We start from the raw sequence: 23,165 nt of genomic DNA on the forward strand, positions 1-23,165 counted from the left end.
TGTTAAAATCAATTGACGAATTATTTTCCATAATTATTCATATTTTTTTGGGAAATTATTTGAATAATTACAGATATAATTCTGGGGGTAAATGTTTCTCCCAAGTCCATACAAAGCATCTGACAGTGACCATAGATGCCTTCACGATACACAATAGCCTGTGGCAAGGAAAGAAGAACAATCTACCAAACAAAAAGGACATGGCCCTCGTCATATAGTTTTACCCTCAATTACCACCCAAAAATAACAAAAACCCCTCTGTTGTTCATAGTTATCATATTTTAATACAAAAAAGTAGACCCCACTGTTTAATTATCGACAGTCAATGGTTATTAAATGGTTAGTCAGTTATCATTTTCATCGATCGTTCACGTTCAAAAGCTCTCAAAAAAAATTTTTTTCGTGTTTTTATTAATTTTTTATACTGAGGTGTCGATCGAGCAATTGATACATTTTTTTTCTCATCAAAGTTATCAAAAGAATTAAAAATGTCAATGTTTCATTGATTAAAGACTAACCAAGACATAAGCTTCGTAATTCTTATTCTGATTATCTTTTCTATTTCAATTTTTCATTAAGAAGAATCGAAGCAAATTTTTTGGCTTCCAATTGATATGACACGAGGATTACATAAGTCGTAATTAATTGAAACTGCTGATTCTAATGGGAAAATAATCGTGAGAATATTATTCAGATTTTTCACATTAAATTTATTGATACATTAGAATTCGCCGTTTTTAATTGTCAGCAAATTTTTCTCTAGCTCTCAGCTGTTGACAGTTGGGGCTTTACTTCATAACAAAAAAAAAATAAAAATAAAGAATTAATGATTTGAAAAACTGATCTTTGCTTGTTGAGCAATTCATGGACATAAAAACGTAGTTTTGTAAATAATTGAGTGATGGAGTGATTGAAAAATTAATGAGAGAATACCAAATCAAGCCTTAAAGTCAATCTGGGCGTTGAGATGCATTATTCATTAGGTTTCCCCTCCTCATTTATCATTTTTGTTTTATACGTGGAGTGTAGGGAGAAGAAATCACATTGAATTTCCACTTGTTTTTTACGCAACGCAATTCATTTCTTTTTTTTTTTTCATTTTTTTACAAGTTGTTATGAGTGGATTTGGATTTGTGAAGTGTTTCGTAGTTCATTATTCATCTCGTTGAGATAATGAAGGCAGAACGAAATGATATTGTCGAAAAATCCTTAATCCCCTTGTATTACCAGAATTCCTTATCTCTCATGTTTGTTTGGATTTAATATTGAAATTATCCATTACCAAAAAAAAAGATTGGGTTTCAATGATGGCAGTATTTCAGGCAGTATTCTTTCGATGAACAGCCCAACATTACTAGGCACGGGTTAATTACTCGAAAAAATCATGAATTTAATTACGAGGGAAGTGTCTCCAGGCTTGTGTATGTAAAACCCAAGATATTTAATTTATTGTGCCATAAATGGGCGAGCCAATTTCCTCGTAAAATTCTCATATTCTCTCACAAATTATTGGAGTTTATATTTATTTAAAATAATGCAAAAGAATGTAACTGACATATCGATTGAAAAATCTCAATGTTTTTGGTCGAATTTCATTAACAAAGATTTTGAAAATTTATGGAGAATATTAAGCAGATTATCTGTTAATGAAAAATTATCTCGGGACGATCTTCAGATGTAAAGAGAGAATCCATCAGAATTGTTGCACGGATTAAACATGTAAATTCGTAATTTCAGTTATTGAAACAGTCCGATATGACAATATACGCGCGTTTGAATGCCATAAAAAATTTATGAACGTTCTCAAGTCCCTCGAACAATATAGACATTGATTGAATGAAATTTTGCATATGAATGGCTAAACGTCTGATTACATTTCTTATTAATTCTGTAATTACTTCCGTAATGAGTGACTTTAGGAGGAAAAATTATTCCGATAGTTCCTGATGCAAATGATAATTACAGAAGTAATTGCATTATTAATAGACTAGAATGAGCAATATCAGTTCGTTTCCCAACTCAATTGAAATTTGCATGGAAAATATTTTGAGATTTTCGATGAATGATGGGAAAAATTTATCTCTTTAAAAAATACTCCCCTCGAGGACCTGATAACAAAGTCTCCGAATAAAAATAATTATTAATGCCGTCATGAACTGTCAAGGCTTGAAAATGGAAATTAGAAAGAAGTTTTGGAAAGTTGTGAGAACATTTTGAAAGGGGCACAGACCACCCGTATTTTTCTGAACAATTGAAATAACTGAGTTTCAAAATTACGGCCGAGAGGAGCAACGGACACTGAAAAGCTCTAAAAAAATCTGAATAAATTCTGAAGCCTCGGAGTGATTGCTAGAGCTTTGAGTGTATATTTTTCAATAAAAATCCATCAAAAAGGATAATTAAATACATTAATTAATTCTTGGAAATCACAGGACTTCGGAAGAGAACGAGCGACCATGAAGGATGCATAAAATATGTTGCAATTAAGTATAAAACCTAAAAAAACTAATTAAACGACGAATCAATAAAAAAATATTACTGTGAGAGGGATAAATGTTCGAGTGCGATGTTGAGTGTATGAAAATGCTGCCGTAAATCGCTTATTAATTAACAAATAGAGACAAATAAATAAATAAAAGGCATAAAAGAATTAATTAATGAAGAATTCAATGAAAGATGAACAATTACCCAATTACAGTTATGCAAACATAAATTTTTATCGTCATCACTAGGGAAAATAAAGAGAATAAAAAAAATGTGGATGGAAATGTGACCTCTGTCGAGTTGATAATTTTTCAATTTACCCATGTCTGTAAATATTATGTTTTTATATATACATATAAACGAAAAAAAAGATGGAACTACTACTCGATGATATATTTACTAAGTCAAGTAAAATTTTGGGTCATATTTTACTGTTAGTGTCTTGAAAACAAATGTCATCAATAAAAACCCAATAACCCAATATCTCTGAGTCTTTATTTAACGAACGGTAACGTCATAAATATCTTAGATTTACATATCATTGTTTAAGATTAAAAAAGAAGAAAATCCTCCACTAGTCAATACAAATATTCGGGAAGCTCACCCAACCCATATTTCAATGAGTTTTATTTATAATTTTAGGGTTTATTCTACCATTACAAAACTTTAAGTCGAATTATTATTCAAAAACCCCCACCATTACGTGGTCAATAAAAAATTTCCTGGCTTACCATCGGAGGGTTATACCATCTTCTGCCTCGCCAACTTCATTGCCGCAAAAAATTTGAATTAAATAACATTTTTTTTTCAATTAATCTATTTTTATTCAGAATTTTATTCATATTGAATATGCGGTGTAACCTTGACCTATATTAGACATGGATAGACATTTTATTTGGCCTTGACCTACATTTGAAATGAATAATTTTTTTTTCTTCTAATTTTCTTTTACTCGAAATGTAGATCAAGGACAAATAAAATTATGAAAATTTTCATTCTATCCAGTAAATATCGAATGAGTAACAATCGTGTAAAACTTCTTTACTCTGGGGAAACAATCGTAAAGGCTACAGATATTGGAAGAATGAAAAAATACAACTGTTCATAACTTACAAAAAATCAGTTATTCATTTACCTCTGTATAATAATAATTGATAAATAAATAATAAAGTGTTAAATACTGATGTACAATTGTTGGATAAATTGGGTTCTGGGAAAATTAAACTATTATTATTATTTATCGTAATATGGCAGTGACAAAAGTGTAAAAATCTCTTACATTAGGATTCTCGAGTTCCAAAAATACAGAGAGCCCTAATGGCTTCAAATAAAAATAAACCTCACATCACCAGCTCAAGACTCAATTCATTAATTACATACTTTACAGTGATTTGTTACGGTTTAGCTTCTTTTGGCTTCGATAAAGTCTTAACGTGCTTTAATAAATTTCCTTTAATTTTTATAAATCAACGGTTTATTGAACTGGACACGAGCTCAAGTGAATATTGTGGAGTTCTGCCATGTCTGTCCAGTCTCGCCTTTCCCCTCCAATCATCACGTTTCGTATGCAACCGTGGAAATGGTCACGAGTGAGTAGAGTACCTTTAGGTGCTGATGCTGTAAAGAAGAAAATTAAATTGAGTCCCTAAATTCATGGTCCGAGTGAATCGAAAGAAATAAAAAATTTTAGAAATACAATAATGAATGAAACTGTAAATTCTAAATAATTGCCATCAATATCCTCACCTGGCAATCCTCCAATAAACAACGGAAAACTGGCTGCCTCCACGAGAAAGCTTTCATCCCCCCCAACAGGCAGCCCAAACCTCTGATCCAGGTCATCGACTTTAAGAGTGAGCTCCTCCTCGTTGTAAACCGCCTGAATTTTGTGCCATCGATTATCGCAGATGGTGTAAGTGCTACTGAAACTCTGCTCCACGACCGTGGGATTCCTGTCCCCAGGGTCACCCGCCATCACAATTTTTCCAGCATTAATTTCTAGTGATAACGATGGACTCCCACCAGGTGCTGAGATACTCAACAATACTCCAAAGAGCTCCGAAGTCCTGAATTCTAGCTGCAATTCCAGTACAGCTCCCAGTTCAAAATCCCTCTTGTAGACAGCATAAGCATCATCCTGGAAGTACGCCCCACTCTCGACACTGGGGAAGCACTGGCCAACGTTAAACGGCCTCGATGTAGACCCCACCATATCATAAACATTTCCATTGACCTTCAGTCCTCTGATGCATCCTTTCAACGTCTCCAACTTGGCCACTACTTGATCAGGAAAGGGTGTTCCACTCTCCGGCAATCCTCCAATATACATCATGGATTCCAGCCCAATCTTCCTGGGGACCTTGATAACCTTGGGACTCTGTGCATCAACCACCAGAGTCAGCTTTCTCTCCTCGTGGCTGATCACCACGTGATGCCAATTGCCGTCATTAAACGGTGTCTTGAAAATCATCTCCTTCTTCTGCTTGCTCTTTACGATTAAACTGAGCATCGAGTCCTTGATGACTACCATGAGATATTGCTTTCGTTTGATCCCGGGGGTGATAAATAATAGGCCACTGGGATAGTAGGTCCTGAAGTCAAACTCGATCATGTATTTTTTCTCCCAGAACTTTTTAAAATTGAGGTATAGCTGGGTATGGCTGTGCTGTTTGTCACCGAATTTCAGGGCTCCGGGTTCCAGAGAATAGTAAGGGACCTGCGGATTCATTCAATAAAAATGGATACGAAACAATTGATTAAAAATTGAAAATCTATTAATCCTTACCTTTTGGCAGCCCTCGGGCTCTGTCGACATTCCCCCCCTAGACAAAGAAGCCGAAGGCATGTAGTTCGGTGGGTCTCTTCCCATAATGGGTCCAGATCGCCCAATAAATGCATGATCGAAGCTAACAGCCTCCTGAAAGCGAATGACTTGCTCATTAACAATAGCCTCCTTGATAGCGCCATAAAGCGGCACCACAGAGCCGATTATCCTGGTGTCATTAATGAGGGCGGGAAGCCCTCCGAAGAACAATCCTCCGAATTCTGGAGCCCTGACGATAGCTGCCGACGGTAAAGCACTTCCATCCTGATAGGCATCGTCAATCCTCAGCTCCACATTTTTTCGCTTCTTCATGATGGTCACAGTATGATATTTTCCATCATTGAATGTGCTATTGGACTGGAGAAGAACTTCTCCAACCCCCGCGTTGATCCTCACCTGGACCTGTCCATTCACCAGAGCTATGGAGTAGTAATTGTCCTTGTCACCACTGCCGACAGTATTCAGTCCATCCTCTTGGCCCTGAAATGTGGACAAGAGCAAGGCCGCTTCACGTTGCATAGTTCTGAAGGAAATGGTCACATTGGCAGACTTCTTCTTCAGGGGGAATGATCTATGCTCCAGATAGCCATCCCCATAGAACCCGACGATTTTCATGGGTTTGTTTGAACAGGATGGTTCAACCCCGTAGAATATCTCCGCCATAGGATCGTAGCCCTCCTGTACATTTATGTTGCTCATGCAGCCCAGGAACGACACCTGATACGGTAGCACAAGTTTCTCAGCTCTAAAACTCGGTGGCACACCTCCAAAGTAGTACTTAGAGCTAGAGAGATCAGGAATGTCTTCTTTCTTGGGCTGCGGCGTAGGCGCCCCCATCTTCTTGTCATTCTCGCCAACACTCAACGAACATTGTTCAATGTTCTTTCGAAGCTGGTACTGCCTGAAGGCGTCGACCTTCGTCCAGTTGCCATTATTGTACTTGAAGGTAGAGGACATCTCCAGGGAGATGTTGCCACCATAATCTATTTGAAGGACAACTCGTCCTCCTCGTAGGTAAATCATGACGTGTTGGTGGGTCTGCTCGTTGATGGCTAAGAATAATAAAGCCGATTCATCGAAGGTCCGGAATGTCAGGGAAACACCGAAGGTGTATTTATTGTAGGGGCCTGAGGCCACTCGATTCCGGACAGAGTAGCCCTCACCATTGAAACTGCAGGAGAGTTCGTTGCGGCTCTCCTCGACGCCCTCCACGCAGGCCCTGCAGGCCTTGTCAGGTGCGGATGTGATAAAATTCCAGAGGCCAATTTGTTTATTATCGAAGAGGACCTGGTGGACGCAGCCGGGGAGCCCGTTGGAGGCCAGGAGCTCAGCGGGACGTCGTTGGGAGGCTGGGGCCCCTCCAAGCCAAATTCTGTCAGTTCTCGCCACGTCAAATCTGGAGAACTGAGGATTCGTGAAATTAGAAATGGGCAATAAGTCTCCAGATCCCATCTGTTTCCTGACCGTCAGCCTCCCCACATTTCTCACTCGTTCCGCCTCGATCCTGTACCAGGACTCATCATTTTGCGGATCTCCGTAAGACAGTTCCTCAGGATGAACGATCACCCCAGTCCCTCCCCCCACATTCCACAGAAAGCGAATCTTCGAGTCGAATAATTCAATCGCCAAGAAGTCATCATTGACACTACTGGGGAGATAGAACAGTGCTCCCTCTGTCTTATGATGCATCAGAGCCAGAGTAATGATGATATTATTGGTAGTGGACGGCTGGATTGACGACGATGTGAATGATCTCATGCACTTTTTATTTTCTGAGGACTTCAACGACACCCTGATCCCTTCAGCTGTATTCCTGGCCTCTGCTATTTTGTCCTTTAAATTCTTCAACTTCTCTGAAAGTGTTTTATTCCACTTCGAGAACTCTTGCTGGCCCCTTTGAGATGCATGAGTCAGGGAGATCAACTTGGCGTCAGCTTTTTTGACATTAGACTGAGCCTCTGTGATCTGTTCACTAGCCAGTGAGATCTTGGAGTCTCCTTCGTGCTTCAGTGACGACAGCTGAGGCACCAGATTATTCTGAATTCCCAGCTGGTAGTCATTAATCAAGGTCTCTGACTGTTGAATAGAGTCAAGAAGACTCTGATGAGTCTCCTTAACGGACTGAATGGAGTCCTCCAGGTGTGTCGCAGAGGACTGTAGCTCCCGGAGTTTGATATTTATTTGATTGTCCTTGATGCCTGTGGAGTTGAGTGAGGACTTCAAATTTTGGATCGAGTGCTGGTGGGTCTCCAATGTGGACAGAGTCAGAGCGAGAGGACTCTTCAAGGCTTGGGCGCGGTCAAGTTGGCCTGCAGAGGATTCGGATATCTCGGCTGCTGCGTCCAGCAAGGATTTGTCGTTGGAGCCCTTCGGATAAACCTTATAATACGCCTCCTGAGCTGATTCTTTGGCAGCTATTGCGGCCACTTTTGCTTTCTGGAGATTGTCCACGATGTTCTTGTAGGCTTCCACTGCTTTCAGGGGATTAGCAGCTTGTGTTCTGGTTCTATCGAAAAGGGCAACGGAACGGTCGACGTAGTCTGATAGATTCTGGGAATGCTCCACGGCTTTTGTCACATATTTTTCCTGATACTCATAGTTCAGGCGATAGAGGATGCCCTCTTTGATCGTGAGCTTCTCCGTCCACTGATCGAGGGCTTGCTTCAGCTCAGGAATCATCTGGAGACTCTTCTGGCTCTCCAGCACGAGCCCTCTCCCCTCCTCATTCATCATAAGCCCTTCCTCGATTATTCCCACAGTGTCAGCCGTGAGAATTCTTATATTATCATTCAGAATTTTCACACCAGCATAACTTCCATTTATTTGATTAAACAACGTGTCATACTGGAACAGTGTCTCCATGTTGTCCTCCAGTAATTGCTTGATATCATGAGCCTTCACCTCAACCCGTTCCGCTCTCCTCCTAACCTCGCCCAAGGGCTCAACAAGGTCCAACTGCCCAGTTAACCAGCCGATGTAATCCTCACTCTTGTCCAGAATTCCCTGGCACTCCATCGTCTTCTGGGTCAAGTTAACACTTTTCATGTCACTCAGGATCATTCTGGCCTCCTTCAGGGCCTTCTTGATTCCAACCCTCTTGACATCATCTCCATATTGGATCAACTGCGTGGTGATTGCCTCAAGAAGGTCTCGCAGATTCCTCACCTCCACATGAGAACTGAACATATTATTCTTGAAATCCTCGACCTTTGGTTTCAACTCCCAGGAGGCCCCACTGACTTCAGAAAAACTTTTCAGCAAATTCTCGACTTTCACCTTTAGTGTTTGATAGTCAGCCCAGGGAACGCTCCTCATTCTGTCCTTCAGCTGGTCTATTCGATCGATTTCTTGGAAGAATTCAGTTACATTTGAGTCGATGTACGTCAGCTCCACCCAAGGAGGAGGGACGTAACCGTCGGCGATGTGGGTAGTCTCCATAGTGAGGTTCAGGTATAATTCTCCCAATTCGTCCAAGAGAAGTCCTGTGCAATTGTCGTTGCAGGAGGTGCAGATATTGTTTATAAAGACATGACGATCTGCTGTGCACTGTGAGCAATCTCGTCCTGTTGACCCTGGACGACAGTTGCACTGGCCAGTCTCTTCGTCACACTCGTCTGAAGCACTTCCAGCGGGATTGCAATTGCAGGGGCTGCAGGTGCCATTCGTCTGAGTCGGGTAGCCGAAATATCCGTAGGAGCAGCGCTCACATCTGGAGCCAGTGTACCCAGGTTTGCAGTGACAAACAGCTTCATTTCCCTTCAACACACATCCTTTAGAAAATCTTTTATCAGCATGTGGACAGGGACAGGGTTGGCAGCCCCCTTGGTCCGGATGGCCATGAAAACTCTCGGCGCACACATGACAAAATTCACCAGCTGTGTCTTCTCTGCAATTCTGCAAATAAAAATCATGCACAAAAGCAAAATCATCATCAGTTCCATACGGCATCGACAATGTGATCGTCTTCATGACAGAATTATTCTTTGCATTGGTGATAAAAGGATAAATACGATTAGGCCAGTAGACGAGTAATGAGATGTGCATTGAACGCCTCAACACTGATAAAAATAGATAAGGTCTGAATCTATTTTCTGCACTAGCAATAATATCATCTCTGCCTATGAACTTTTGTTCGAAATATCTTCAAATGTAAATATAATTCTCAAGTCTGAATGTGTTTTTGTCTCACCAAGCAGTAACCGGTTTCTATGTCACAGATTTCCGATCTGCCATTACACTGGCATGGCCTTGCTTGGCCCACCAGATCGATTACAATCGTGGCTGTTGTTGTTTCGTTGTTGTACCAGCGATAATAACCGATACTGGGATCCTGGCAGGATGTGTTGTTGTACTCAGTTGGACACTCACAGATTTCAATTCCCGTTGCCAGGGCTGGTGTGTGGGTGGGAATCAGGACGGCGGCATCCAATGATGCCTCCAGCAGTCTGAGTGAAATTATCATTCATTATTCTTTCTGTTTTACAGCTTTTCAAATTGAAAAAAAGGGGAATTACAAATTTTGGGCGTTACTCAGTGGGACTTTAAAGACGGTGTTACTCACTGGGCTTCGTGGAATTCTGAGTGGTCGGAGGCCTTCAGATATATGTGCTGAATGTCCTGAAGGGCCACCATCAATACTTCACGGGATACTTTGTAGTCTGGGCGGTTTTGAATTTGCCAGAGGGATTCGTGGAATCTAGAGAGAATTGCAGGGAAATTATAAATATTAATAAATTATTTGTCAACTTATTTTATGGGCTGATTTAGGGGCAAATGTTTAAGTGCACTTCTTACCTAATTTTGAAGTTATTATCATCGACTGGTAGATGTTGGTAGTACTCCAGAATAATTCTGTCATTCCCCTGTATCTGAACCAGAGGATATCGCAGGCTAGATCTCAGTGGGATTCCCCCGACAATAGAAGTTTTGAACTTCAAGAATCCACCGTATGACACGACCTGCAGACAGTAATAACAAAAGCAAAATAAGTTTAAACATCAGGAAGAGAAATCGTATATCAATGAGATCTCCCTGCTCAAATAAAGGAGAATCAGCTAATATTCGCTATTTCCTGTCGATATCTGAATGTCGAAATAAATGACGTCTTCGCAAACCGTAAAAAACCCAGAGTAACTGGTGAAAATGTTTACCTTGTCCCCGAGAAAAGATTCCGGTAATTGCCAGTACAACGGATAACTGTAATAGAGATTTGCGGGTAGGATGACGTCACCCTCGCTCCCAGGTATGATTGATAAACCATTGGTTACGTTCAGACCGCCATTCAAGGCCGGGAGAGCGATGGAGTAGCCGTAGTTCGATATCTGCGGAAAGAAAAAAAAGTGTATTGGAGAGAGTACTTGAACTACTATTTCTAATCAATTTGTCGAGCAGTTCCAGTCGTTCCATACCATCTATTCATTCATCTATTCGTTAAATTTTTTTAATGTCATATTCACTTACGATCACGTCATTGACAGACTCATTGATGTAGAGTAATCGCGGTCTGGTCAGGCGCCTCTGGCCCCAGGCAAGACCTGCCTGATGGCAGAGGGTTGATCTTCCAAAGCAGAAGCACTCAGTACAGCCCTTTTGATTGTCCTGAGACAGTCCGAAGGTCCCTTCCTTGCACTGGTTGCACTGCCTTCCTAGTGCATATTCCTGGAAAATGTTTTAGATGCAAAAAATCCTGAATAAACATGAAAAAGTAAATAATAATATTTAAAAAGTATTCAATAACAATAAATCTGTGAATTTACGCAGCCATTGAGAGTGAAAATAATTGCTGGTGACATTAGAATGAGGGAATGGAGTAAAAAAAATTTTAATACCTTGCAAGGACACTGTCCATTCTGATCACAATGACACAGTCCATCATCGCACATGATGGTACCACCAGTATGACAGTTACAAGGTTTACACTTAGGGTATCCATAATAACCGGGTGCACATTTATCACACCTGAGGCCCTCGAAGCCAACTCGACATGGACACTGGCCGTTGAAGTCACATTGGGATCTCGTGGAGCCTGGAGTGCATGCACATGCCTTGCAACCAATACCTGGTATCAGATCGTACGAATCTGGCCTGCAACGATCACAGTGCTCGCCAAAGGTCAAACGTGGACACACGCATCTACCAGTGTCTGGGTCACATACGTGTCCAGGTTTCGTGCACGGATCGCACGCTAAAAATTACGATATTATTTTTATCTCTAATTGTGATCTGACTGAGGTGGAAGAACAACTGATAATTAATTCATTAATTTATTCTGTAATTGATCATGACTGCTCCATAGTTTTTTCAATACAATACCTTGACATCCATTTTCTGAAAATCCGTAGTATCCAGATAAACAGTTATCACATCGCACTCCAGCAACACCAGGACGGCAATGACACTGTCCTGTATCATGATGGCAGGAGACATTTGTGGAGCCCATTGTGTCGCAGCCGCAGGGGGCGCATCCAGCCCCACTCGCCATCCCCCAATACCCGACCTACAACACCAGACAAATCAGATAAATACAGACGCGACAAATCAAAATAAATATCCAGGTGAATGACAAGGATATGACACCGCAAATTCGTTCAAGACTTTTCCAAAACATAGTCATGGAGCTGGAATTTAAAACGTTGAACCAATGGCAAGACAAATAAAATTTAAGTCAACTTTATGATAAATAATCTCACTTGACATTGATGACACTGTCGTCCAATGATGTTGGGCTTGCAGAGGCAGTCTCCGGAGACGATGTCACACCTCGGGGAGGTGGAACCAATCATGTTACAGCGGCATTCTGCGACAAAGAACCCCCAGGATTAATTTAAAATCGAAAATTCCCCAGAATAAAGTAAAAAATAACAGTAATCTCCCCTCGGCATTTGAATTTTGGCTGTGACGCCCCCGACGAGTTCTACAATTAGTTATCACCCATCTGGCATTGTATGCAAATCATCGGGGACGAGGGGAGGGACAAACTCAAAGATCAATAGATCATCGCATACACTCAATTAAGCCCTCAAATAAATGCTGAATAAATCGTAGCGATTTATCATTTCACTCGCATCATTCAATCAAATACACATGAATAAATAATTATCTGGCTCGATAAGAAATATATTGAATGGAAAAATCGACTGGTGGAACTGATTGAGTCAAATTATTCCGGAATCTTAATGTTAAGTGATTTAATGTGATTTATCGTCCTGCTTTTGTTTAAATAAAAATGATTAATTATCGGTGGAGGCAGGTGTTCCCAGTGACATAAATCCATTTCAATGGATCAAAGACTGTTTATCGCTGAGTCGACGAGCTCGAGATATAAATTATTTACCTCCGGGGCACTTGTTACGAGGGAGTACATAAACTCACTGCAATGAGTGGGAATTTTTTTATTATTTTCAGCTGTATCCACTCATGTATGTTATGCAAGAAAAACAGGATTAACGTGCTCCAGGAGACAGGGCTAATGTCAGTCTCATTCGGGGAAATTCTTCGGATATTTTGACAGTTTCAATTAATTACGATTTTTATCGAACGATTATTTATTATTGTTACCCATTTGCTACTACCTTACCTTCTCTTTATTATTATTACTCCAAATTGCTGTCAATTTTCGTCGTTGAGATTATTAGTAAATGCGATTGTGACTGAAAATTCATTGAATAATAACTGCAGATTATTATTACAAACTCGTCACAAGCTTTTTCATCATTAAGATTTAAAAAATCAGAGAGGGAATAATCACCCGAGAGAATTAATTGTCTCTCATTTATTTTTCTCCCTTTATTTATGCTCGTCGGTTGTATCCAAGGATATAATGAGTAACGCCCGATCACGAGGGGCCCTATAATTTTGTCGTTTATGAAAAAATAAAAATTAAGCTTTCAGTTGGATGCCCCGTTTGCATGGGCCTCTTCTCGATTAAACGTTTTGAAGGTAGCATTACGCAGTAAGTGATACCTGACCGCTTTTCGATTTATTGAACGATAAATTGCGGGCTATTACGTGCCACAAGGGTACATTGAAGGTGGACCATGGGTTTATATCTTCCTCATCACGTGCACCAGTTTTTTGAACTCCAAGAAATTAATGGAAATTCGAATGGCGAAATTGTAAATATCTAAAAATTCAATGTATTTCATTCTGAATGAGGGCACTGTATGCGTGCTAACACTTCATTGAACTAATCAGAGTGATGACATCATTGAAATAAGAATTATAAAAATGAAATAAATTGAGATGAAAATAAATATGAAGTACCATAAACGTCACGCGAGAATAAATGAAAATTGGGAAATTAACGCAGACCAGAGCAGAAGACGTTGAAAAATCGTTAACGAATCGACCGGAACGGAATGTAAAATATGTAACAAAACAGTCGCAAAATAACAGACGTAATTTCTCACTTCGAATGAACGAATGAATGAATGGAAAAAATTGAAGGATTAGAAAAAAAAGACTAGAGGGAAAAAAAATGCAATTTACATTCAAAAGATCGAACGTAACTGAGACTCCAGCACTCCCTGGAATACCGGTGTCGCCACTTAGCCGCAAAAACGGATTGCACAAGCAATTCTACATGTTTATCTTTAACGCAGAATATTCGCCGAGTACTTTTCAAAGCCTAGATGTTTATTTTCATACGGGAAAAAAAACAAATTGTAAAAAAAAAAGTTGAAACGATGAACTATAGACACTGTGCGTAAACGGGCACGCCTCGGGGGGATGTAGGTGGACCAAGTGTATATACTTGAGATAAGAAAACGAGGAAGGCGCCTCTGACGTATATACTTAGCATTCAACAACTATAGCCGGACGATAAATGACATCAACGGACACTTTCAGTCCGAAAATTGGGAATCTTGGGAATTATCCAATTTCCAGGATTATTCACGTGTCGTGTGGGAGATAAAGGTTCTTAAGGTTGTTAAGGTTGTTCGCGCGGCAGTCCCTATAAAAAGTTTATGCGATGTACAGCAGAAGGCGATCATTATTGATAATTCTTTAAATAAAAATTTCTTTCGGCAATAATTTGAAAGACTTCCTGGGGAAGCTCTTCATTTGCTGGTACAGTCGATGTTTATGGAGATATTTTGGAAAATACAGGGGGATTTTTTTATTTAATGAACAAAATTGAGATTCGAGAGTCTAACCGTGAGAGGCTGAACGTCGAGTTTAACTGATGGCGCGTGTAACCGTGTCGGTTTAAAAGATCCGCCAGCACGAAGACGACGTCTCGCGTGAACGACGCTTTAACGAGCCGATCCACCCCGCTGGGAGAATATCCTCGGTGATTCGCAATCGTGTGGGCGTACCGGAAGTCTTCCGCTGATGCTAAACAGACGGATTACTTCAAAAATTCCATCTTCCGTTTATAACTAACATACGAGATTTTTTTCCGCGAAAACCAAATTTAGTAAATGATATTTTCTGTCAATTTTAGTTCCCTCGGAGTGATCTAGTTTTGGAGTTCAGAACCGGGACAGAAAAATCTGAGAAAATGTGGGGAAGGCCTTTCACATGTGGGAGTTATTGTTAAATTTTCCCAACTTCTAACATTGTATTGCTGAGAGATCTAATAAAGTCATGAATTTAATGTGACAGTCGTGACGGTTCAGAAGGCTGTAAAACAAAGACAAGTCCGGGCTTTATCATTTATACGTGCAGGCACTTGGAGTAATGGAAGTCGAATGGACGTTGCTCTCGAAGGAAGATATATAATAAGAATATTCTAAATGGATCCATTTGCCGGTTGAAAAAAAACGTCTTTATGAATTTCTGTCCCGCGTTTCCCTCGTAAACACATCATCATTACATCCCTAATGCTCTAATACGAAAATGAATGACTATTAACCATTTTCATTATATTTCGCGAATAAATTCGCTGAGTGGATAGACCCGAAGGAAATTTTCCAAAGAAAACCATTATGTCTAACTAAAAAAGAAATAAATTCATGATTTAATAAAAATCTACTTAAACAATTCGAGAATTAATTCCACGTCTGATCAGATCTTGATATTCTGCTGTTATTGAATTCTCACATCATAATATCGTTCTAAAGAAAACCCAACAAAAATAATCAATCGTCTGCACAGTCTCCATCAAAGACCGTCTAGACTGGCATCAAATGTATCAAAACTATCCTCAGATGTTACTGTACAAACGCATTACGATTATCCATGATTTCTTGGACGTCTGTAGGCCAAGTGGCTCCCAAGTAAATCCAACAGTCTCTGTTTTATCGTAACTCTTTAATCCACGATGTGAATTGCTACCGATTTCCAAGGGGCCCTTCACCACAGGCATCCGGGGGGGCTCTTTCTTCTTCTCGTCCATCCGCCCTCGAATTAACCGGAGGAGTTCGTGGCAAAATAAATACACCGGTGAGTCAAAATAAAGAGGAGGATGTTTGAATAATATTCCTGAAAAATTTGTTGCGGAGCTTGATCTCAACGAAAAGAGATCGTAAATCTCCCACCAATTGCGCAGTCACTGTCATTATTGTTCATCAGACCTGAGATATTGAATATATTGTCTGTGGAATTTTATAAGTTTCGGTTTTTTTTATCGAGTACGTCAGTGCTCGTGTATGAAATAATGTAGTAGAAATGAAGAACAAAATCCATTACAAATGAAAAAACGTAATGAGGAGGTCAATGAAGTGATCGATGAATTCCTCGAGAGTAAGATGGCACGTGAGGCAATTTGAAGGGATTCAGCCATCATCGAGGGGCCATCAATAGGTGCTACACAGTGGTATTATAACGATGATGAAGATAACGATACATAAGGTGCATTTCGTCCTATCATGACACGCCTTTATTGAGATTATATCATTACGTTATTTCGCTGCCAGTCATACGAAGAATCTGATCGTAGATAATAGTTCACAAGAGGAAAAATGTTGAGAACAAAATTGTTGATTTTTCATGGCAATAAAATGATTTTAAAAATTACTGTTTATTTAATCTCTGTAAAAATCATTTCCTAGTTGTAATAAAAAATTTTCAACGACGAGAATATATTTAAAAACCGTTCAACCGCGCAGACGACAGCGAAAATTCTCGGGGAATGAATTTATTTGATTTATATCGCGATTTTTATGAATAAATTCACAACAAGTCAATTTAAATAAATCGCCTGATAAATAGCCCTGTAAATAAAGATTTTGGGTTAACAGTCTTTTTCAAATATCGTTAACACCTTCCCAAACCGGTCATTAAATAATATTTATTGGTTGGTAATAAGAATGGTGACGTTGTCGAGTATAAAGAGGATATGGACATGTGGTCAGACGCCATTAACTCATTAATCATCGACTCAGCTCCAATTTTTTTCGTATTATTCACACAGTTCATTTTTTTTCAACGATTCGAATGATAGATTTTTGCAAAGTCCGGGTGTAATTCAATTATAAAGGGTAAAATCTTTACGCCTTTCTTCCTCTAATATCACGAGATAACCGAGTTGCATGTGAACATCGGTGAATTAAATAAATCAGAAAGAAATTTTAATTGAAAAGAAAATTAATTAAATCGTTGTTGATGATTTGATTTCTACTGGTTTTAATGGGAATATTTCATTTCATCCTCACGATGATGAATACCTTAATTAATTGCAAAGATAATTTTCATCATTAATTACAAATTATTAGCTCTAGGGTGGTATCTTACCTCTGAATGTGAGATAAATCAAAAATTTTTAACCGACAATTTTATTTATTAATGAAAGGTGGAGGTATCGAGATGGAGATCGTGAGATAGGGGCTGTAGTGCTGTGGGCGATCGTTATCGAGGGATTCTTTATCGCGGGAGGTGGTCTAGGTACGTGGCCAGTGGCTTGATTAAGCCACTGTGCTAGTTCAACACCACCAGCATCACCACTGTCTACGATTGTGAATTATTGCTCTTCATCATAGGGTGTAATTACTCTAATTGCGGATTAACTTGATTTTTTAAACTCAGAAATTCATCTTAATGATAATTAGTGAGTGAAAAAATTATCAAACAATTTAAATGCCCGTTTCAAGGAAAATTAGACTCCTTGTGCTATTTAACGCATAATAAAATACAGGAGTCAGGAAATAATATTGAAATTATTGTGAATAACTTTATCATCTGTTTTCGATATTTCCCAGAATGATAAGAGTATAACTTGCTGAAGCATGTAACTGGGATCACATTTACCATTCGTTGCTGCATATGTGTGGAATAGTATCACTGGGATTGCGATTACGTTTGCGTGAATCGCGGGCATTTTGCGCTGACATTGAGCGAAATTAATCGCATCAACGTTGAAAATGTTTTCTGAAGTGTAAAATGAAGAGGAAAAATCGTCAAAATGTACTCTCCATCGAAATACATTATTCTTCAGATGTAGCTGTCAATATATTGGTCAAATAATCGTCAAGAAATGACACATAGAAGCCATAAATCAGTTCGAGAGAACTGAAACATAATATGCATTAAAAAATGAGAATGGCCTAGTAATTGACAATTTGAACAACTACTAAACCGGAAGTGACCCTCGGGAATCTCCACTGTGTAGAAAGGATTGAGCAAGTATACTCACGAGGTTACGATCGCCCTCTCTTTTGATGCTCGACAAGATTTACTACGAGAATTACAGCCTCACTGCGGCTGGCACAAAAGCCAACACGAATGAAGAAAAAACATGTTGAAGAAGAAGTTTAGATAACAGTGATTCCTATCCCACGAAACATGAAAAATAGTCGATCTATTCAGAGGCCATTTTACGATGTCAGGAAAGAATTATCAACTTTACACCGGAGTTCAGGAATTTTTAATAAAATAAATCACAAAACTGCGGTAAAATCCGGGCTGGCACACGTCAATATGGAACTGCGGTCACGAGAGCACGACGAAATGATTCGATACTTCAGGCCAGTGACTGCACCTTGCGGTCAATATTTATTTTTTATTCCATTGTTTAAAAATCCATAATTTTTTATTCTCTCGCCCAACATATTCCGTTGAGGTAACTCATTGTAATTCGACTCTAACTGAATGATTTCACGTTTCGAATTACACTATTACTATGTTACTGTGTTACCTGTGTGAATTTTATTGATCCGTTTGATTGCCCCCATCGGTATTTCCCAATCAGTGTGTTAATCACGTAATTGTCATGAGAATAATTATGCAAATTATTCCCTAAATCTGACTGTCCCGGCATTTGCTCGGGAATAAAAAAAATAATGGCACTTGGAGGATTCAGATTTGATACGAAAAAGAATGAGAAGGAAAACGATAATAAATACACGGAGTGTAGTATGTACTTTGGTGCACAGCGGAACCACATAATCTCGTCCCAGACATTTGTACAGTCAACATTATGCGAAAAGAGGAAGATAGAAAGCTGGTTCATAGCACGTGCGTATGAGCTGATCTCCCGGGGTGAATTTTGAATGAGATCGAGCGAGAGTCGATACGGTTACGTGTTATTAGACAATAACAGGTGTTGTCTAAGCACTCGAGAGATCACCACAGGGGCTCTCATCAGTATTCCAGGGTGATTAAATGCTACAGTGGGTTGTTAAACTTCAACTCGCCAAGAAAAAATGAAATAAACAAATATTTTCATCTGCATGTCTGACCCAGAACGATTTTTTCACTCGTTACAATTCACTGGGAGATCAAATCAGCACTGGATGTCATGGAAAAAAATGTCTAAATAAATAATATGACAATAAATTTTTGGCACAACTCATTTGGCCTCTTAATGCAATCTCTCTTCATTAGAAGGTGATTTAGGGGTCTGACGCGGAAGTAGCGGCCGTAATTAGTGACTCCAATGAGACTTAAAATGGTAAAAGCTAGTGAAACTCGGTTATTTCCAACTTGCAATAATTTTAAACCCATGAAATCCCATCAATTTACGGGGCTTTATATTTTCGCAAGAAATCCCTATTACTGGGAAAAACGACTGGCACGTACTCCAACATCTAACGATCTCACCATGATCTTACCTATGCATGAATGCACATGCGTGCACACCTCTGAATGCCAGGTTGAATTGCATGTGCCACATGTGCTCTACGCAAAAGTTTTTTATTTTCATTTTTCATTCCCTCGAATGTTTCTCAACGAGTAATGCGGTAATTTTGGATTATGAGAAACCGGTAGTGGGTAGATGTAACCCCAAAGCCAACCTGGGGGTACGTGATACTCTTGAGGCGGTGGGGGAACGGTATGATCATCATCTTGCGGTCATTCCGCGCTTATTGTGGAATTTCGTTGCTGAAGAATTTAGTTTGGTTGAATATTTAAAAATATTTTTATGACACAATGGTCTCTCGATTGAGTTCAGTAATTTTTAGTTTCAATATGCGGAGTGTGGATTTTTTCGTTGGAATTTGGTGGTTTGAGGGGGTGAAATGACCATCAATTTTTTATCGTCATCAATTCAAAGACAAAATCGCATGTTTGAATGGAAATTTGAGAGAACCGTTGGAGAATAGTGTCATGAAAATACTTCAGGAAAAAAAAAACATAAAATCTAATTATTTCCTAGTTTTTTGCGGTAAGATAAAAGTACTAAACTCATCAGCACAACAGATGACGGTACCAGTGATTTTAAAATATCAACGCGGCATTCCCTTAATCACCTAATTCACTATTGAATCACTCATAAATACCATAAAATCAAGTGAAACGAGTGTTTGTACACCGCAACAATCTCGGTACTTCCCTAACGGATTTGTGGGCATTGCCAGGAGTAACATAGCCACACGGAGGAGAAGAATCGTGCTTGTGCGAGTCACGAGGATCCGAGATATATAGGATAGGTGGAGAGGATGTATTGAACACAAAGAGGAAAAAAAAAAAATGACCATAAAAACCAACGAATGCCGAAATAAAATTGCGGTCGCGTTTCTTGTGAGGAGAATTCACTGGGTTTGTGGTGGTCGAGGGATGTGGATATGTGCAGAGGACTTCATGTGGGTAACTTGCTGCTCGATTCAACAATGCCGGACGCTTCGAGCATTTTGTACCCAACACTGAGGTAAAACGTGCATGTGCGGCACCTTTGAACTTCCGCAGTCGTAACTATGACATTTTTGGTGTGTTTAGTACTTCCTGTGTCATTGGATACATTGTCATAGTGTTTAATGCACCCCAGGGGTGTAAACGAACCTCGGGTATCATCAGAATTCCTCCAATATTTGTTTTAGGGAGACAATCAGTAAAACTGTGATTGGAAAATTAATTAAATCACTTGTACGATTGAATTGATTTCAATGAAAAAAACTGAGAGGGTTGTTCGCTCATTGAAAAATAATTCTGTCATGTAGTTTGAAATAAAATGATTGACATGAAATCAGTAAAATGCTGCTCGTTAACTTCACCCAATAGCCAATGCATTACACCATTAGACAGCAATTAGATCTCGGTGTAATTAAATAGCCGTGAGGCATCAATTTCTCAGTCCCATCGTGTGGATGACAGAAAACCAACGTTTACGTGTTACTCAACGGCAATTTTTTCATGTGTTTGGTAGACCAGGGTATTTAATTATCCAAGTAATGACTCGATTACCGTTGGATAGTCATCGAGGTATCTTGTCCATGCTTGAGGACAGGTGGAGTGCCATTTTCATGGGGTAAAAAAGGGCTTTCAGGGATATACGAACACCCCGAGGGCTTGAGACAGTAATAATTACACAATTAGTTGGAGGTATGGATTTGTTGGTACGTCTGGGGGGGATTTAATTGAAATTGTGACACGTTAATTGAATAGTTTCAAACTGAGGATGATTAATTGATGAGCTTTTGACTCATTATTTTATCATTTAACCCATTATCTCGATGATGAAAATACAGGGGGGGAAATTTCTGAGAAAAATTCATGTGCTAGAATGGGGTAAAGTGGTTTGAATTGTAGTGAACTATATCGGAAATTTCCCAGGCTATTCAATGAGGTGATTTTCGTTGTTATTCACTTCCTGGTTCTCGAGATAATCCCATAAATCCAGGTGTAGTTACATCGTAGGGTAGATTTATTTGACTGAAATGATGGAAAATACTGGGGTTTAAGTGGAGATGAGTAAATACTCAGAGTGAATGGAATGAGATAGTTTATACTGGCCTACCCACGACGTGAATTCTCAACGGGTGATTACCAATTGTCTCGGTCAGGCACGTGCAGCCGAGGACAAGCCAATGATCACTAATTGATTTTCGGTTATTTTTTATCTAGTTCTCAATTAATCATTCCCATTTCTATGACTAAGACGAGGGAGAAATACCGAAGGAATTTCAAATCCTCCCCTCATGGAGATGATTTGCTCGCTCCCAAGGTCATATATTTATAAATATAGTTAATACCAAATGGTTTGAATGGGAATGATTTTTATTTCATGTTTTCAACGCGTGTTATTAGTCTCTGAATCGTCACGGAGGTACGGGCGCGTGTCGATATGCAATGTCCAGTTGTATTTTTAGAATGAGACTCAATGTCTAACGAAATAACATTTTAATTGTGAGGCGTGACATTTGGTGGCTTTTCACTGAGAGGAGTGGCGGATTGATTCCGAGTCTAATGGTTTTTATTTTTAAATTTTTTCGAACGAAGAAAATACGCGGCCCTTCGATAATTATATAATCAGTTGGGGGTAAATGAGGGAAAAAAATAATAAAAAATTTTTTCGGAAATTATCTCTTGCAAAAAAGGTTTTAGAACATTTTCTTGGTCAATTCCCCTCTCCAGGAGATGATGTCAATGCAGTCGGCCCTTTATATTCTGTCAAACAGTTAATAAAAAAATTAAGCTCACCATACATGAGGCCCTTCCAGTTTTTCGCCACTTCTTTATATCTATTCGGAGGTAAGACGATTCTTGGGGGTGGTGGGCATGGTTTATAAACAACCATACACCGCACACACTTTCGTTTAGTGGGTGGTGAAATCACGGGTTGTATGCGAACGTACGCCATGGGCTGTTGTTCGGACTTGTACTCCACATATCCACTGTACTTCTTGATTCTCTCATCACTCCACACTCCACCCTTTCCATTCTGTGATTTATCCCTCTTTTCATGGCCCCGAGACACCCCAGGACCATTTCCCGACAAATGATGATGATGACGGTGGCGGTGGGTGTCCGCTGATGATGTCCACTGGGCCAGGACAAGCAGTCCAAGGGCCAGTATCCACTTCGCACTTCCGGCCTGCATTTCCCATCCCCATAGTCAATTTTTAATGACTCCTGACACTTTTATTTCACTCATCATTCCTTATCTCTCTCATTTTTCAACTGAATAATTTTCAACTGGAGAAATGACCTCGACTTAAAAAAAAAAAAAACAGTCGGGAAAATTCGGCCGAAGAAATAATTTTCAAATCACTGGGACGTCTCAAGGATTTTTTAAATTGTCGAGTCGGGAAAAAAAAAATTGGTAGAAGGAGTAATTGCTCCAGGGTTTGGATAATGGAAGTCGTTCAGAATTTTTGGATGAATATTCGAAATTTCATGGAGCCAGAGGTGAGCGCACCTTCCTGGACCGCGGCTCTCGAGACACTGGCACGCTACCATTAGCCGCGGGTTTGCTCCGCTATCTCCGTCCTTCCCCACCGATTCACCAACGTACATATGTGTAAAAGTTCCTCCGAGACTCGAGTGCTGTATCGAAGGTTTTTTTTTTCCCCCGAGTAACAACACGAAGAATCCGAATTCAACGGAGTTTTGACCAGCGAGTCCAACACGTGGGTGTACCACAGGAACAACAATGCCAATTTGATTATTTGACCTATTGGATGATGTGATCCATCATCCTGATCAATGGAAACCCAGTACCCCCTCGAAGCGACGCAACCCCCGATAAAAAATAATTTTT

General features: G+C 39.6%; 2 protein-coding genes across 18 annotated transcripts in view; one reads left to right on the top strand and one right to left on the bottom strand.

Annotated features, from left to right (window-relative positions):
- Positions 1-2,965, top strand: part of Patronin (patronin) — a 31,400-nt gene extending 28,435 nt beyond the window's left edge. For all 16 annotated transcript variants that reach the window (XM_064134063.1, XM_064134056.1, XM_064134058.1 and 13 more), the window contains one exon: positions 74-2,965. In XM_064134063.1, the coding sequence (XP_063990133.1) occupies positions 74-218 (145 nt within the window). In that variant the 3' untranslated portion in view covers positions 219-2,965. The remainder of the gene's footprint in view (positions 1-73) is intronic.
- Positions 2,966-3,589: 624 nt separating this feature from the next.
- Wb (wing blister) overlaps positions 3,590-23,165 on the bottom strand; it is a 62,963-nt gene continuing 43,387 nt past the window's right edge. For both annotated transcript variants that reach the window (XM_064134047.1, XM_064134048.1), the window contains 11 exons: positions 11,998-12,104; positions 11,621-11,804; positions 11,137-11,492; positions 10,769-10,966; positions 10,459-10,629; positions 10,103-10,266; positions 9,870-10,004; positions 9,498-9,753; positions 5,270-9,202; positions 4,231-5,200; positions 3,590-4,101 (listed from right to left, as the gene is read on the bottom strand). In XM_064134047.1, the coding sequence (XP_063990117.1) occupies positions 3,959-4,101; positions 4,231-5,200; positions 5,270-9,202; positions 9,498-9,753; positions 9,870-10,004; positions 10,103-10,266; positions 10,459-10,629; positions 10,769-10,966; positions 11,137-11,492; positions 11,621-11,804; positions 11,998-12,104 (6,617 nt within the window). In that variant the 3' untranslated portion in view covers positions 3,590-3,958. The remainder of the gene's footprint in view (positions 4,102-4,230; positions 5,201-5,269; positions 9,203-9,497; positions 9,754-9,869; positions 10,005-10,102; positions 10,267-10,458; positions 10,630-10,768; positions 10,967-11,136; positions 11,493-11,620; positions 11,805-11,997; positions 12,105-23,165) is intronic.

The sequence above is a fragment of the Diachasmimorpha longicaudata genome, chromosome 14 (genome assembly GCF_034640455.1).
Source record: "Diachasmimorpha longicaudata isolate KC_UGA_2023 chromosome 14, iyDiaLong2, whole genome shotgun sequence".
Lineage (NCBI taxonomy): Eukaryota > Metazoa > Arthropoda > Insecta > Hymenoptera > Braconidae > Diachasmimorpha > Diachasmimorpha longicaudata.